The sequence below is a fragment of the Chamaea fasciata genome, unplaced genomic scaffold, assembly GCF_029207755.1.
Source record: "Chamaea fasciata isolate MVZ Bird 193981 ecotype frontalis unplaced genomic scaffold, bChaFas1.0.hap1 SCAF_2, whole genome shotgun sequence".
Taxonomy (NCBI): Eukaryota; Metazoa; Chordata; class Aves; order Passeriformes; family Sylviidae; genus Chamaea; species Chamaea fasciata.
Genome location: NW_027094087.1, coordinates 89397222 through 89414852, shown reverse-complemented (window position 1 = coordinate 89414852; position 17631 = coordinate 89397222). Strand labels below are relative to the sequence as shown.

The following is a 17631-nucleotide window of genomic DNA, read 5'->3' as shown; positions in this document are numbered from 1 at the left end:
CAGAGGCACGGCGGCCCTTACCTTCTCGTTCTTCCTCTCCTCGGCTTTGGCGGCCGGCCCGGGCGCGGCGGGGCCGCCCAGGGGGCCGCCGCCCACGTCCCCGTTGAGGTGCGCGGCGCTGACGTTGGGCGGGGTGATGGCGGCGGCGGCGGAGGTGAGCGGGATGAGGGGCCGGGCCCCCGGGGCGGGCGGCTGGTGGCCGTGCTGCGGGGACACGGCGGGGTGAGGCCGAATGGCCGCGGCGGGCAGGCGGGAGGGCGAGCTGGGCGTCCGCAGAGGCGAGACCGTGGCCGTGGGTCGCTCCGGGGCCGGCACTGCCGGGTGCGCTGCGGGAGGAGCAGAGAGCACGGTTAAATTCCCCTCGCACTGCCTCGATGGGCCCTTCTTCAGTGGCCAGAGCCCACTTGGTCAGAGCACGGTGTCAACAGTACCGTGGGTTCCATCCCCTTAGGGACCATTTTCACTTAAAGAGTTGGCGTCGATGATCCTGATGGGTCCCTTCCAACTCAGAATGTTCTGTGATTCTGTCTGTGAAGGTGCCAAGGGCCCGATGGGGACATAAGCTCTGAGCCTTTGCCCAGGAGATCTCACCCTGCAAGTGTTTTTGGCTGATTCCCCTCCTGCCTGCAAAGCCCTGTCCGAAGTCACCAAAATTGGCTTGTTCCTCCCAGTGATGCCACTGGGGAATGGCATTCACTATCCCTACCCATGCCTGGAAATAAATACCTAACCTGCTGCCTTTTAAAAGTACATTATCTCGTTCCAGCTGAGCTGTTTTCTGCACCCCCCATGCCCCCCTCCTAACTTGATCGGTTTTGGAGCAATGCAACACAGGACCTAAAGGGCTAGCCCAGATGATCCACGCTGACACTGCAGACAGCAATTACAAAAGGAGGTCTCTTGTTTCAGCCCTAACAAAATGATCAGCATCACATCACTCTGCTGCAGGGGATAAATTAAGCAGAAATCCACCGGAGGATTTCTGAGCTCAGCCTCCTCTCTGCCAATAAAGTCCCTAAGGGACTATGCAGTGCCTTTTAGTCTGGCTGCTCCTGCTAAGCAAACCCTGCCTGCAAGCAGTGGGAACCAGGAATCAGAGCTCGCCCATTTAACGGTGACTGTGACACACTGATGAGGTGACTGTGACACAGTGATGAGGTCAGCTCCCCAGGGATTCTAGAGCATGTTGCATGTTTCAGGATGCAAAAAATGTGACAAACTCTGAATCCATGTTGTGTATGACTTCCGGCTTGGTTGATTGCTTAGGTGTTACCTAAATACAGCTCCACTTTAAGTATGTATAGCCAAGAAGCCGAGTCCATACTCAGACATTCCCTCACATAAATGATTCAATAATAGGACTGGCTGTAAAGTGCCCATTTCATAAATGCTTTCAAGGTTTCATAATCTTGTTCAGTTCTGTCTCAGTGCAAAATTTGAACCTCTTGAACAAAATTTGAACCTCAGAACAAAATTTGAACATTTTTCTGAGCACAACATGCTCTCACACCCCACAATAGCCTCTATTTTGGTCAGGTTATTCACCTGGGATGTGAAAACATTGATTGTGATCATTGCACTGTTCTCTTACATAGAGAACAGCTCTGGCAAGCCATCAATTCCCTTGATGAGCAACATGAGCCAGTACAGCTTCATGGTTGATCTGGTTGAACTACATCTGTTCCTGACAGAAAACTTGGAGTCCAGTAAATCAGCTTTTCTTTGACCAAGATGCATTTTACTGGAAAATTTCTGACCCACTTTGATCTGTTATTTTCTGACAAATTCATCTGAAGGACGAACTTTTATGTAGCTGGAGTTCACTCAATCTGTAACTAAACAACAATGCCAGAACAGCTCAAACCACTAGTTTCTATTCCTATGGTTATCAGTAGCACCCATTAGCAGGGATTAGATTGATAGAGAGCCATTAATCATACTCACTACACCAGCTGAGCACTCCTGTCAGGAGGGAATTTCATCTCCCAGCCTTCCACTCTATTATCTGATGTGATACTGAACGTGATGGGCCAGTCATCATCAGATTAGCACCTCCAATGTTTATATGATTCTCCCTCACAGTAGCTCCTTGACTCTATAACATCTTTTTTTACTAATGTTTATAGCAAATCAGCTACACTATCTAGCCAGTCTGTAACTTGATACCACTTCATCATGTAGCATGAGGAAGGCCCTAAAAGTTTTTATTAGAGACACGTTTAAGACTATTTTTACTATTAGTTATCATCTTCCCCTTCCAGGACTACCAAGAACATGCACTGAAAGTGCAATTCACTTCCAGAAAGCCAGGCAAGGTACTCCCACTAGTTACCTGGAAGTGATTCCTTCCTGATTTTCCCATTAGGAACCTGAGTGATGAGCAACATTGCTATAAGAAATCTAATTTTTGGGGATGGTTAAGCTTGTAGGATCTAAGTTTTGAACTGTTTGTAGGGAGCAATGGCTTTCCTAAATATTGAGAGAAGGGATGCTAATGGAATTTCTCTGCATGTTTCTGTATGCAGAACACTGATTTGATAATCATATTAGGTACATCACCTCTTTCATGTGATTCCAGACACAAAGGAAACATAAAACACGAGAAACAGTAAAAGAAATGGCCTGAGAAAAATCAACTCTGGGCAGAACTCTCTCATTTTATTCCGTAGTTTCATCGACTTACTGTTACAATATATGCCTTTGCTCTGGGATCTCTGGATCTGGGCTGTGCTGCGTCAAACATGCTATTAATTAGCAATGCTCACTGAAGGCTATTTTTGTTCTACACCATTCATATTTCGTTTTGGGTGTATTCCTACATTAGTGGCCTTGTAGGAAATTGATTTGTTACTCATGTATATTGCAAGCCAACACTAACGTGATTTGAATACTGTGCTAGCTTGCCTCTCTTGGAAAGCATTTCCAAAAGTCACGCATTGACCTGTCCTGCAGTGGCTCTGGTCCACAGGATGCTGGTGAGGACAGCCATTATGGAGACAATTACTGATAATCATGAAAACTTCCTTTATTTATCCTGGCAAAGGTTTATTTAATTAAAACAACAGTCTCATGAACCTTTTGGAAAGGTTGGAAAACTCTCTGCTTAGGAGGTTTTGGTACAGCTCTGTGGTCCCTGGATCACCCTGCCTGCCAACGCTTTGGCACTTTAGAGATGTCAGAGTGACCTAGAAGAGCAGTCTTAATTCAGGGAAGCTGCTGGAGGTGTGGAAAGGAGGTGTGGGGCATGCCAGGCCTGTGGGGCAGAGCAATCTGTCACCTTGGTTTCAGGGGAGTCACCTGCCTGTTGACATGGGCACAGGAGGCACCAGGAGCACCCAGACACTTCCTGAGCACTTCAGGCAAAAGGGGACATTTTTGCCTTTGCACAATGGGAGCAGGAGACCTTGTGGAAGGGTGTGACTTGAGAGGAAAGCAGCACTTTCTGAAGTAGACAAAAAGAGGATAAATGGATTATTCCCCAGTGTGACGTGGATACCATGTAATGCCCTGCACTGTTTGTTGAGCAGAGGAGTCTCCACTGTTCGAGACTGAGATTCTCAAGTATTTGATTATGTTTTCTTGCCTTTGGTCAGGACTGTGTAGGAGGTGAGATTAGATGGTCATAATAGTGCCTTCTGGCTTCAAAAGATATGAATTCATGACATACTCTGCAGGGCATTTCTCATTTGTGTTTGCTCTGTTTTGTATCTAAGACCTCAGTTTTTAGCAGTCACAGTCATTACTGATCTGCCTTTGTAAATACAATGGGTCACATTGCTATAAAATATCAGAAACAAAATGTTTTAAATTTTGCTGTAAAGTTCCACCGCAGGATTTACTTTTACTTTATTCAACTTCAGAAGCTGTTTAACATCAGGGAAAGGGGAATAAATTGTACTCTAGAAAATTGTGCTGTACATCAGAAAGGGAACCTAGAAAGAACAGAGGCCCCCTGGTGCAAGCAGCTCTTATTCTCACTTCAAAAAGGTGGCAGCATTTTTCAGATCTTTTGCTTTCCCACTAACACGGGGTCCCGTTCTGCCTAATAAATACCTTTCATCCCTGAAGCCCAATGAAATGCTTCTTAATTCCAAGGCATGTATTACTTGCTCTGCAAGAAGGACAGTATTTTTTTATCAGCAAGCCAACCGGACTCAGAACTGTTAATCTCCTCAGTATACATAGTGCTTGCTTTCACACAGATAAATTGTATAAATATTTGTAAACACTACAGTCTATTTCAGCTGTAGCAACAGAACAATCTGATAAACGCAACGTGCTTCCCAGAGATCAATAGAAACCCATAAATATTACAAGCAAAGAAAACATACTCTATCACCAATGGACAAATTCCACACTGGCTGGGCTAAAGCGAGAAAGCAGGCTGTGGGGACGGGCACATTCTAGAGGGTTGCATTCGAGGGGTGTGCACCACATCGATCCTGCCAGTGCAGGAGGCACAGGGTGAACACTTACCCATCTGCATGGCGCTGCGGGGCTGGCTGCCTGGCTGCTGAGCCGAGTACCTCAGGCAGTTGTTGAGCTGCGGAGAGGCCGCCTGCAGCTGGGGATGCGTCTGGGGAGCAGTGATGGGAACAACTGGTCTGACAGCCGTGGTGGCATTGCTGTGACCAGCCACTATGGGGTGGATGGCGCCTGGGGCTACTTTTGTTGTTGGAGCTCCTCCAGCTCCGCTGTTCCTGGGCTGCCCAGCTCCCACTGGCACCCTGCATGGAGACAAGTGCACAGTGTAAGCATGCTGCAGAGACCCCAGTACCCAACCACAGTGCTGATAAGTACCCCCAGTTACTTAGGAGGTTTAACATGACACCCTATCAGTTGTCAAAGTAAACTGAGGTATTGATATATACTTACCTTTATAGGACCCAATTATAAGCATGCTGGGGGATATTTTCACCCCTTTATTCTACAGGAAGAAGTGCAGGGTAAAAATAGAAAAGATAATTTTTCTCATCATGTCTTTTATTACCCTACATTTCTGTCTGAATAGTTTCTAGTAAAATCACAAATCTTAATTCAGAGGAAATGGGTATCTCCCAGATGTCATTTTGTGTGCCAGAGGCTATTTCATGGAGCGATAATTAAAACAGACTCAGAGATCTTTTCTTTGGACCAAACCTTCATACAGCCCTTCAGGGAGAAACAAAGATGGATAACACCAGATCTGTGTGTGGCTATGAAAGGAGGCTGAGAAGCTGCAGACTTGACTGGGTTTGGCTTGGCTGAACACTCACCCTATTGGTGTAACCAGCTGTAGCTTAGACTTGCTAAGGGAATGCAACAGGGACAGGAATGCAGCTGACCTGAATGAAAAAGAAGTCCAAACAGTTGTTGGCACCTCTCTCACTCCTCCATTTTAACTGCATGCATGATTTGTATTTCACCTGAGTGGCCAAGGAGATCTCAGAGGGAAGGGACAAGGCTTTTTCTCCTGTGAATTGAGTTCAGACTACATCTGTCTTGATCCTCTTACCACTGAGCTAAAAACTCTGACTAGGACAGAAGAACACTTAGGAAGACAGAAAGACATCAATGGACAAACTCAGCTGCTGGTGAGCAGCTCTTTCTCTGTGTTTCTTACTTAAGTTCCTGAATAGTTTCCTTCCCCAGATGTAGATGCCATGAAACATATGGATCACTTTGTGCTGTTTTCTTCTCCTGAGCTGCTTCTTGTGCCAAGGTCCTCTTCCAGGAAAGGACAGCACAGGGAGTATGAGGCAGAACAAAGTAAGGTGGAGGAAATGGAAATGAGACAGTGCAAGGGTTTAGCAAGAGAGGAGAGAATAGCAGAAAAAGTGTAAGAGTCAACTATGGGGTATGGAACTGGGAGAAACTCTGGATCCCCAAGATTGCATGGGGAGACAGAGAGGAGAAGAGCAGAAAGGAGTGTATTGAACAGCCTGGTCTGGTTCAGAGGACATGGATGACAGAAGAAATAACCCTAAGAAAAGGGTGGAAAGCCAAAAGAGTGGAATTCTGATGGAAAAAGACCAAAGCACAGGCTGGAGGATATGATCCAAAAGGGCAAAAGATAGCTATACCTTCTGCACAGTTCTCCCTCCCCCTAAAGTCACAAGAGGAAAGACAGCACTGTGGTGTCATTGACTTGACTCATCTCACGGTGCAAGGTTTGACTGGATTACATTTTGCTAAATATATCTGATTTTTTTTTTTTTTTGATAAGTGCCCAGGTTGGGAAAAGCTGGGAATCCCACCAGATGGAAATCTTGACTGTCTGTCATCTGCTGTGAAGAGCTGGCAGGGTGGCAGGAAGGTTCAGCTGGAGCTGGCTTGGCCATCTGCACTAGATTGAGTTTGCCAGAAAAGCACATCTAACATTAGTCCACTGAGAGCTGTGTTCAGGCAAACATGCACACCCACAAGTATAGAAACTATCTGTGACTCCAGCAGAGATTGATAGATGTTGGATGTGGCAAATTTTCTCTGCTGCCCTGTGCCTGTCTGTCCATCTAAAGAGTTTTGTTCTTTTTCCCTAATGCTCCACTCACACGTGTTTTGGCAGCCTATAAATCTAGTTCAGTGTTATTAAATTCACAGCTTCTTTTCCTTGGGTTTTGTAGGGAGTGGCAGAAAAACTTGTATCAATCTAATCCCCTGCTTTTCTGTCAAAGGGGAACAAAGTATGTTGAAAGTAGTGCAAATAGGAGATTTTGTTGCTATCAGATTTTTATTGCTGTTCTCACTGAGGGTGATTTATACAGGAACTTAATTAGCCCACAGGATCATAAATATAATCATAATGCTGCTTTCAGGTTTTGTGGAAAGCACTTTTGCCCTTTAGCACTTCTCTGTCTTGTTCTAGCTGTGACATGCTGCATTTAATAAAGTCTTGCTGATTCAGATAACCAACTCTTCAGCACAAACTTCCTAACTAATTAAGAGCTGAAGAGGCAAGGAGTGAAAGCAGCCAAGAGGGTCTATAAAATAAGATAAATACATTTAGGTTGATGAAGACTGAAGAAACAGTGAATTAATATTTGGGGTTTCCTTACTGAAATGTAGTATTAGGACTGTCAGCAGGCTTAGTTATTGCCTTCTGATCTGTTCTTAACTTCTGGTGTTACTCAAAACAAATGCCACAGACTTGACATAAACTTAGATCAACAAAGCTGGGTCAATTTTTCAAGATCAACAGTGTCTGAGTTGTGAGGTGCCCTTCTCTGGAGAGGAGTCAAAGATGGAGACAGCGTGCATGTGGGAGGAGAGACTGAGAGCATGTGAGAAGGAATGAGTTCAGTTTACAAATCCACAGTTGTTCTGAAGGAGATATGGGCATACATATGCCAGCGTTCACCTGCAAGGAACACACAGGGCAAACAGTCTGGGACACAGAGATGGACTTTTGTCTTGAGTTTTGTAACCAAAGAAAAATGTTTATTCTATTCCATCTGTTGAAACCTGGTTGGGGAGATTTTCTTTATCTGTTAGAACTCCAGAGGGGAGGGGGTAACTGCCTTCTCTGACTACAAGCCAGCTGTTAAAACCGGGTGAGGCATTATTTCTTATCTCTGTTCATTGTTCTACTCCCCCCATGGGGATATCTTCTGTTAATGGGCCATTAAAGCTCACCAATGACATGACGCATTACATCATCCCATTGTGAGATGCTCTACCCAGGAAGGAGGAGCCAAACCATTTCCATTTAGATAAAAAGGAGCCACAAGTGTCACCAGGCATCCAGTCTTCCCACAGGACTCCCAAAGGAAGACTGGACCCATCTCTGGACCCTTGGCTCCACAGGATCATCTCTGCTTCTAACAGGACCACATCTGCCACTCCAGGAGGGCTTACTTTTGGACTGTTTCAACCACCCTGACCAACAGGGTGTCAGGTTTTATTTCTGACTTTGTCAGGGTTTTTCTAGTATTTCTTGTTTGTTTGTTTGCTTATTCTTTTGTTCTACAACATTTGTATTTTTATAAAAAAATATCCCTAGTAAAGAACTTCTATACCTATTCTCAAAATCTTTGCCTGACAGCCTTTTAATTGCAAATTTACAATAATTTGGAAAGGGGGCGGAGGGGGGGGTGAGGCTTACATTCCAAGGGTGACTCCAATCTTCCCTGGCAGATACCTGTCTATCTAAACCAAGACAACTTTCTTCTCAGCTTCTCAGATTTGATTTGGTATTGTCCAATACTGAACTCTGACAAATGGTATTCTTCCCCAAAGATGCCATTCTTTCCTTTTCTCATCTGCTGCAACTGAGGTGTTAATTTAACTGAGAGTTAATTTACTTAACTCTACTACCACTTTGGAATTCAAACTGTTCAAACATTAGTCCAGATCCAAACTATCCCAGATCTTTGCTTTAAGAAGACCAGAATTGATATGAAGAGGTACTGAAAAGCAAGACACAAGCATTTCTTATTTTGTTACAGGTCCAGTAGTTTTTTAACAACAAAATCATTTGCCAACAGATTCTTTGCAGTAGTAAAACCTGGGCCTGTCAGAGGTTATAAATACCATAATTATTACAACTAGTGCAATCTCCTGAGAACATGGGTAATTCAAATGCTACAACCAGCAAGTCTCATTACTGAACTCCACAGTGCCACCAGAGAATTTCTGGAAGGGAAATGTGATTTAAAAGCAGACCTACATTGTTTTCAGTGTCATCCAGAATCCCTGTCAGCCCCAGTAGGGGCCAGTGGTCCTCACCTTGAAACAGGTGTCACGTAGTTGCCTGGGAAGACACCGGACATCCCACTCCTCAGAGACGTGCCCTTGAACCAGCCGTCCTGGCACTTCTCAATGACCCGGTACATCTCCCCTTTGCGCAGCTCCAGCTCATCATTCTTCTGAGGCTTGTAGGCATACAGGGCTAGGTAGCTGTGGGGAGAGGTCACACAGGGAGAAAGTACACAGATGACATCAACCACCACCTGCCCTGCTCCAACTCCAGCCCCACAGAGCAGAAAGCGACCAGAAGCACTGTTCAGAAGACGTAGTTAAAAAGGGCTGCTTCACAAACAAGGAAAGGCAGAGACTGGATTCTAAGACAGTAAGGGAGTAACTAATCAGAGTAAAAGGTAATTTAGAAGTTGATGAGACATGCTTCTCACTCAGGGCACAACCAAAGCAAAACAGTGCCATAAGGCAGCACCGAAGTTAAGGACTTAGCAACAGTTTCAGAAACACATGACAATTACAGTGACAGCCTGAGTAACAAGGGCTCCAGTAAGAGGGCTTTGCAAATCCTGACATGTGGAAGAAGTGCACATTCATATGGTTCAGGGTGGGATCCACCTCTGTTGTGGAGTTTAAGAAGAAAATTTTCTTACAGGTAGGCTATTTCAAAAGCTCTTCTTGCAGCTTTCTCAATGTTATTTATGCTGGCCAAGTTTAGAAACAACACACCAAACTGTTCTGATCTGGTATGGCAATTCTTGTACTATAATGGTAAATCAAAAAGCGAGAAAGGGCCGCATTCTGCAAGGGGTTTTGACTTAAGTAGATGAAGTGGTAGAATTTGGTTTTGGATGTTTTGTGTGCAAGTATTCTAATAAATCTTTATTATAGGATCCAATACGTAGAACTTTTTATTTATTTAAATACAGCTTTTATTTCTTCCCTTTGTTTAGAATCTTTCTATTTATCTCTCTTTTGTTCTTCTGTTACTACTTCAGGGATGTGTCTAGTGTTGTGAAATGACTACAGCTTAAAATCCCTACAGATACTCTTTCTGTTTAGAGAGATTCTTGTTGAAAATTAAGAATGATTGCTTGTACTTTGGGAAATAATGGAAAGTCAGGATAAAATAGCAAGAGTGCACACACAGAACTTTGTAAATACCAGATTTTTTTGTACTGTCGCTTATCTACAGATGCAAAAAGGGATTTCTGGTAATTCTTGATCAAGGTTGTGCCTTCTTGAGTTTTTTTATTTGTTTGTGATTTACAGGCAGTGAAGATAGATTAAGAGAAATGGGAAAACAGAGAAAGTACGCTTACACTACAAAGTGCAGCAGAATGCTCTTAGGCTCAGGGGTGAGTGAGAAGAGGTTTATGGCCCACCTTATAGCAGTGAACCAGAAAAAAAACCAAACTATAGCAGTTGTGATTGTAGATTTTTGGCCAATAAAAATGATTTATTACTTTTTACTTCTGCTCTCCAGGAAATATAATTGAAGAATAAATCCTGTTATTTTTCTTGATTTGACTTCTTTATTGTGCTGTAGATTTCCCTATTTTTGTTCTGAAGGTAGTAAATAAACAGCAGTAATGAGCAGAATATGAAATATTTGGTAACAGCTCCTTAGGGAATCTTAGGTTGATGTGCCTGGCTCTGTTTATCACGTGCAAGGGGTACAAAGACCTAATCAGAAACTGTACTTCATTAGTCAACAGATGGAAGAAACCATCCTGTGCATCTTTTTTAACCTATATAATCAGGTGGTCTTGAGCAGGTTTGTAGATGTTCACCTGATAGAAAACTTGAGGCTACATATGATCTGAAGAACATTAAAATGTGTCACCCTGACAAGAAATAAGACTGCATGCTTCAGTGCTAATTTTTCAGCATTGTGCTCTGCAAGGACATAACAAAAAGTGCCAGACTGCGCTCACTTGAGGGAGCAGAAAGTGTAGCTTTGACTGTCCCTTTTGAAATTGCTGCTTACACAGGGCTCAGATTCAGAAGCTATGGGTAAAGCAGGGGGTCAGGGACGGAACATTTTAGATAGACTCAGCCTTTTCCCCTAAGGGGCTACACGTAATGTAATTTACAGGTGGAGATTCTGGAAGAAGGTGCAAGGAAAATTACCCTCAGTGGATTATAGGCTGTTGTGCCTTGCAGCCATCTCTAGATCGCCTATTAATTTATTTTTGTTCTCTCCTACTAGCTTCCACCCAGCAAATTCCCCCAAATCAGCTACCAGTAAGTCTGAATATCCGATATCACAATGAGCCTAAACATCCTCTGGATAGAGTATTGAAATCCTTGCAGAGACTAAAAGACGGTGTACAACAGCCCAGCACAGACACCACACCAAAACAGACCAATCTCTTTCTGGCTAAAGTGATGAAAGCTTGTGTGTGCCAACCATATAGGGTGACCCTGGGACAACACAAGTGATCAGCACTTTCTTTGTGGACCTGCAGTCCCACCTCCTGTGTGGGGGGGTAGTGAGGATGCCCATCCCTGGGGGTCTCCTCTTTAGTTACAGAGGCACAAGTTCTCCAAACCCAGTGACACATCCAGCCTGAGTCTGCAGCCCCACCCTGTGTGCAGGCATAAACTCCATTCCTAGCAGGGAGGTGGCTGTAGGAGAGCTGGGGGGATGCCTGCTCTCATCCATGGCTAAAAACAGTTTGATTGCAGGCAGTTTCCCTCCTCAGAATTTGTTTCTGGGTTTTTCCTCTGGCAGGAAATCAGGTCTAGTGGTCCCATTTGCTTAAGATGATTTTGCCTTGAGCTAAAGTCTTTGGATTTGGACACATTTCACTGTTCTCTAGATTTTAGGTGTGAAACTTCACCAGCTAACTCTGTACAGCCTAGAAGAAAGTGTTAAAACAACAGTCTGAAATCTTGCAAAATGTAGTATCAGATTATTCTGGGCTGTGTGAAACAGTGAGGCTAAGGGTTGGGAGTGGGATTTAGAAGAACCCAAAATGTTTATTAGAAGTTCCCTGAGAAAAGGTCTAAGTGTGAAGTGTTCTTGGCCTTGGGTAGCTGCCTGTGACTCTGCTTACAACGCAGAAGCCCCAGGGCTTTGTCTAGGGTTGCACCTCCCCACTATTGCTACAGCTTTCAAATAATGCATCCTCTTTGACTGGAACTTGGCTCACAAACGCAGAATGACAGACCGGATTACAGGGCTGCTTCACAAGGGAGATGACAGGAGAAGCATGGGAGGGAGAAGGGGAGGCTTGCTGAGGCATGGAGAGCTGGAAAATGTCCTGATTCAGCAACCAGGTACTTCAAATATTGCCAATTACCACATCCTAGTCAGGGCAAGGCTTGAAATAAACATATGTCCCACTATATGCCATGCAGGGTGACCACAGGGTGATGGTGAGACCTCTCTGTGGGGCCTTCAGTGTTGTGTGGCATCCCTCAGGTACAAAGATCTCAAATAAAGAGCCAAGAAGAAATTTGTTTTGTTCTGACCCAACACCCCTATTGTTCTTAGAGAAGCTCTCCTCTATTATTTTTAGGATTTTGTGGCTTCAGACCTTGTTTTAGCCATATCATAAAACCCAAAAATATGGATGTGTGTGTATGTGTGTGTAGTTGTTCTGCTTTTACGAGGTATATCTTTGAGGGGAAAGGATTCAGTAATTAATTAGACAAGTATCAGATAAACCAACCAGGCTGCAAGAGACTTGCTATAATGAAGTCTACTCTTTTTGTTCTGTGAACCTTCTGTTATTCTACGCACTATTCAACAAGACCATATGCCAAAGATGTGAAGTTCATTCATTGCCTTTGTTCATTCATTATTGATGGCACCAAAAAAGTGGAACCAGGCCATTTTTTCTTTTTAATCATGAATATATCAGGTGTTTGATTGCATAGGACTACACCTTTTTAAGAGCTTTAAATGAAAGAAGATTTTCTCTAGCTCAGAGGTACTCAGTTTGCTTCACAGTGATCCATACAGCTATAATAAAAGGGCTCTCACACAGCAAGGGGGAAGTCTTGCCTTTCTCTATTAATTTTTCAGTTTCAGCAGGGGCTGCCTCATGTTTGAAATTGCAATCTCTCTCTTCTCAGAATGCACCTGAGCTGAGATTTGGGCATTCAGGTGTCAAGCACACACACACACACACAACTGGAAACAAAGAGTACACAGTGACTGAGATGAGCTGCTTACATATTGAGGGGGAGCTGGACCTTCGGTGGTGTTCCCTGATCTCCAATTATTGCACTTGTCCTGGGACCAGCCACTGTGGCTGTTCCAATCAAAGAGGAATCCTGAAAATACACAAAGAAGAACACACAAGGATTTAAGATGAAGCCCATCATTTCCTAAATGGCCACGGGGTGAAGGCATAGAAGAATAAACCACATATTTTATAAATTCCTAGATTTTCTAACTTCATGATGCTGCATGAAAAAAAGACATATTCTAGCCTTAGACATTCCAAAAATACATTTCTGACACACAGGATTAGCAGAATTTCCATGTACCTGTCAGAGAAATTTTAGTTTTATGTTGTATGCACATCTTAAAAGTTTTACCGTGTAAAACTACTTAACTGCCTTGGAAAGTCAGCTCAGCATGTGCATCTCTGCAATAGTACCTTTTCCCCTCAAAAACTTGTTTTTAAATTGGTACTCTTTTGGTTAATAGTTATAAATCTCTGGAGAAGAAGATACTATTTAATATTCAAAATGCAGTCTCATTTCTATATATTCTTTTTATCATCAGGAATATTCTTCTCCTTCAAAAATGGTGACTACCCAAGCCCAAACTTTCTCTGAATGGAGAAAGTAGTTCACTCCACTTTTATGCCAGAAAATAAATCTCCACTCTCATATAGACAGCTGGACAGATCTTCTCCAGCTATTAATGTGAAAGGCAATTCTAAATGTAATCATTCATTTCTCTCAGCCAAATTATGTAGAGCAATCTCTTTTTGAGTTGTCTCACCAAAGTCCTCATTCATCTATGTCAAAAATGAATCCTGACTGTAAACGTCTCCTGAACTAATGCCAAGGCCTGTAGCAACAGATCTTCATTGCAGAGAGGGCAGAGCTGGGCTGATGGGACTTGTAGTGGTTTACTTGATCAAAAAGTTTTTTTAGTAAGTCTAACCATATGCTGTATGCAAGTCCATATGCAGAATGGCTCTACAAAGTAAGAACCAATACCCACAAATTGCAGGTTCAGGCGGAGTGTGTTATACACAGCAAAGATTCTGAGCAGTTCACAGGCCTCCGCTACAGCTTTTCTGTTTCAAAATTCTATCTAACAAACAGCAAATATTGATTTTTGTAACACAAACATAGGGACAATTTTTGCACTTAAAATTACGCTGAATTAAACCAAGACAAGGAGTTAAACTAAGACACACATTGCTACTTAATTACTGAATTTCAAGGTTACCTCATTCCAAAGAAGCCACATAATTATTAGTGTTCTGTCTTGACAGTGCATTGCTTAGCTATATTGCTTTGCTGTGTAGGAACACAGTATCATCAGGAAATTGTGCAGCAAAACATGGAAACACTGCACTGTGATTCCATAGCTTTTGGCAAAAAGCAGCAAGATGTCTCATCTCTCACCAACATCTACACTCAATCATGAAATTGTATTGACAAGTACATCTCCTTTTTCTCATTATTTCATCTAACTTTCTGGCTGCTTGCTCAAACAAAGAAGGATCCAGGCAGCTCTTGGTTTTCTGTGTAAAAAGCATTATTTCCAGCTTTGTGATTAAAGTTTATTAATACTGGCTGTCACGTCAGTGAGCTAGTATCAACTTACAGAAAAAACAGACCAGCCCACTAAGAAATTTAGGGATAAGTGGAGAATGTTCCCTCATTTGTTATGTTGAGGTGGTTAATGGGGTTAGGGATTGCAGAAGATGTTGGGCTGAGACACCTGGCAGCTGCCTCATCCAAGAGGTAAATAAAGAATCATCTAGTTCAAAGTTCTTCATGTTGTTCTACCACTGTATGCTTGCTCTGGACTGGAGAAACCGTATCTAAGAAAACAGAAAATGCATCAGTCCCCACCCTTCCTTGCTAGGAAAAAAAATTAGATTTTACCTCATGAAAAAAGTAGACCTGAATGAAGAGCCTCAGGGAGCAGCTGTAAAGGCAGAGTAGATCACAGAAAGAAAGGATAGAATAGGACAGAATGGAATAGAGTAGAATAGAATATTTATATTGAAAGTGACCTGCAACAAGTATCTAATCTAACTGCCTGAGCACTTCAAGGTTGACCAATTAAGAACATTGTCAAAATGCCTCTTAAACACTGACAGGTTTGGGGCATCAACCACTTTTCTAGGAAGCCTGTTCCAGAGTTTGACCACTCTCTCAGAAAAAAAATGCTTTATAATGCCCAGTCTGAACGTTCTGTGGGGCATTCCCCACAGGACCATTCCCATGTCAGTGGGACACCAGGGAGAAGAGCTCAGCACCTCCCTTTCTGTTTCCCCTCCTCAGGAAGCTGTAGAGAGCAATGAGGTCACCCCTCAGCCTCCTTCTCTCCACACTAGACAAGCAAAGTATCCTCAGCTGCTCCTCTTTGGACATTCCATGCAGTCCTTTCAAAAGATTTGTTGTCCTCCTCTGGCTGCATTCAAGGACCTTCACATCCTTCTTCCATGGTGGCGCCCAGAACTGCACACGGTGCTCCAGCTGAGGCCACACCAACAGTGAATACAGCAGGATGATTTTGAGTGACTGGTGATGCGCTGTTGGATGCACCCCAGGACAGGGTTTGCCCTGTGGACTGTCAGAGCTCTCTGCTGACTCACACTGAGCCTGCTGTCTACCAGCAGCCCCAGATTCCTTTCTGCAGGCCTGCTCTTCAGCCACTCTTCTCCTAATCCATGCTTGTGCCTGGCGTTACCCATCCTAAGAGGATCAGAATCCAGCATTTTGAATTGTTACATTTCCTCCTAATCATTGGCCAATGCTCCAGTGTATCAACATCCCTCTGCAAGGCATCTTGTCCCTGAAGAGAGTCAAAAGCACCTCCCACTTTGGTACCATCAGCAAACTTGCTAGTGGTACATTCAACTCCTGCATCCTGATCATTGATACATATGTATGTGTGTATATATATAGAGAGAGGGAGATGACAGAACTGGCCCTAAAACTGAACCCCAAAGAACACCACTCGTGACTTGTTAACAGCCAGCTATAGCCCCATTCACTGCAATCCTCTGGGATCTGTCCTTTGGCTAGTTCTTCACCCAGTGTATCACAAGTCCACTCATTCCATGGCTGAACAACCTTCTAGAAAGATGCTGAGGTAAAGTATCAAAAGCCTAAAATCCTGAAAAACCGTGTCCACTGCTTTCCCTTCATCCACTAGGCAGGTGACCCCATTATAGAAAGATATCAAATCAGTTAAATGGGACTTCCCTTTTGTGGACACATATTGATTATTCCTTATGACTGTATCAGTCTTCAAATGCCTTTCAGTAGTACGCAGTATAATTATCTCCATAATTTTTCCAGCAACTGAGGCTATATTAACAGGTCTGTAATTCTCTGGGTCTCCCCTCATGCCTTTTTTGTAGACTAGAGTAACACTGTCAAGCTTCCAGTCAGCAGGACCTCCCTAAACCTCCAGGATCTTTGACAGATGATTGAGAGGGGTCCTGCCATAACATTTACTGGCTCCTTCAGAACACTTGGATGAATCCCATGAGGCCCCACGGACTTGTGAACATTCAGCTGAGTCCCTTACAGTGTCTTCAGATAGAAAGTCACAGTTCCCACATTTGTGGTGCTCCAACTCAGGGGGCTGGGAAGCTGAAGGTCTACTAAAGACTGAGACAAAAAGTGCATAGAATGCATCTGCTTTTTCTTCATTCCTGTCACATTGAGCAAGTATTATCAAGTATTCACCACCTTCACCAAGTATCAGCCCAATATTTTCTTTAGACCTCGTCTGAAAAAAGAGCCCTTCTTTTTATTTGAAACAACACTGGCCAGTTTCATCTCTAATTCAGCTTTGGCCTTTCATGTCTTCTCCCTGTGTAAATGAACCACAGCTCTGTACTCTGGTTCCTGAGAAGCCTAACCTTGCTTCCAGAGGTCACACAGTTTCTTTTTCCTCCTGACCTACACAAGGAGTTCCCTGTTCAAACAAGCTGGTCTTCTGCTCTGCTTGCTTGACTCACAGCATGGTGAAGTTGTCTGCTCCTGTGCTTCTGAAAGGTGAATATTAAAGGCTGACCAGCACAGGTGGACCCTGAAGTCCTTAAAAGCAGATTCCCAGATACTTAGCACTCTGCTAAGTTAATGCTCTAAATAGCATAAAGTTTGCTCTCATGAAGTCCAGGGAAGCAACTTTGCCATCCTTTTTTGTCTTTACAGTGAAAATCCAAAACTCAGCCATTTCACGTAGCCAAAACAGCCACCTCCTGTCACATCCCTCAAGAGTCCTTCTCTATTCACAAATATTAAGTCCTGGAGGGCCTGTTTCCTAGTTGGCTCACCAAGTATGACAAGCAGTTTTCTCCTATAAGCCTCAAGAATTTCCAAGACTTGTCACAGAAGTATGCTATTTCCAATTGATGTCTGGGAAGTTGAAATCTCCCATAACGCCAAGGGCTACTGATCCAGAGAGTTCTCCTAATTGCCTATAGAATAACTCACTGGTGTTTACATCCTGACTGGGCAATCAGTGGTAAAGACCCTCTACAATACCTGCTTTGTTTTCCTTCCCCACAGTCTTCACTCAGAGGCTCTTCACCACATCACTAACTCTAAGGGCTGTGCAAACCTCTCACTTACTTACTGTGCCACACCTCCCCCTCCCTCCTGCCTACTCCTGAAGCCTGTAGCCCTCGGTGCCAGCACTCCAATCACAGCATTCATTCCACTAGTAGCAATGATATCCAGCTCTGGAAGCTGAGCAATGCTTCATCTTTCTTGTAAGACACATGCTAACCCTTC

General features: G+C 43.6%; 1 protein-coding gene across 1 annotated transcript in view; it reads right to left on the bottom strand.

Moving 5' to 3' along the window:
* SH3RF3 (SH3 domain containing ring finger 3) overlaps positions 1 to 17631 on the bottom strand; it is a 248536-nt gene that overhangs the window by 36138 nt on the left and 194767 nt on the right. The window contains exons 5-8 of the mRNA XM_066176699.1: positions 12860 to 12960; positions 8704 to 8874; positions 4477 to 4727; positions 22 to 326 (exon numbers count right to left, since the gene is read on the bottom strand). Coding sequence (XP_066032796.1) covers positions 22 to 326; positions 4477 to 4727; positions 8704 to 8874; positions 12860 to 12960 — 828 coding nt within the window. The remainder of the gene's footprint in view (positions 1 to 21; positions 327 to 4476; positions 4728 to 8703; positions 8875 to 12859; positions 12961 to 17631) is intronic.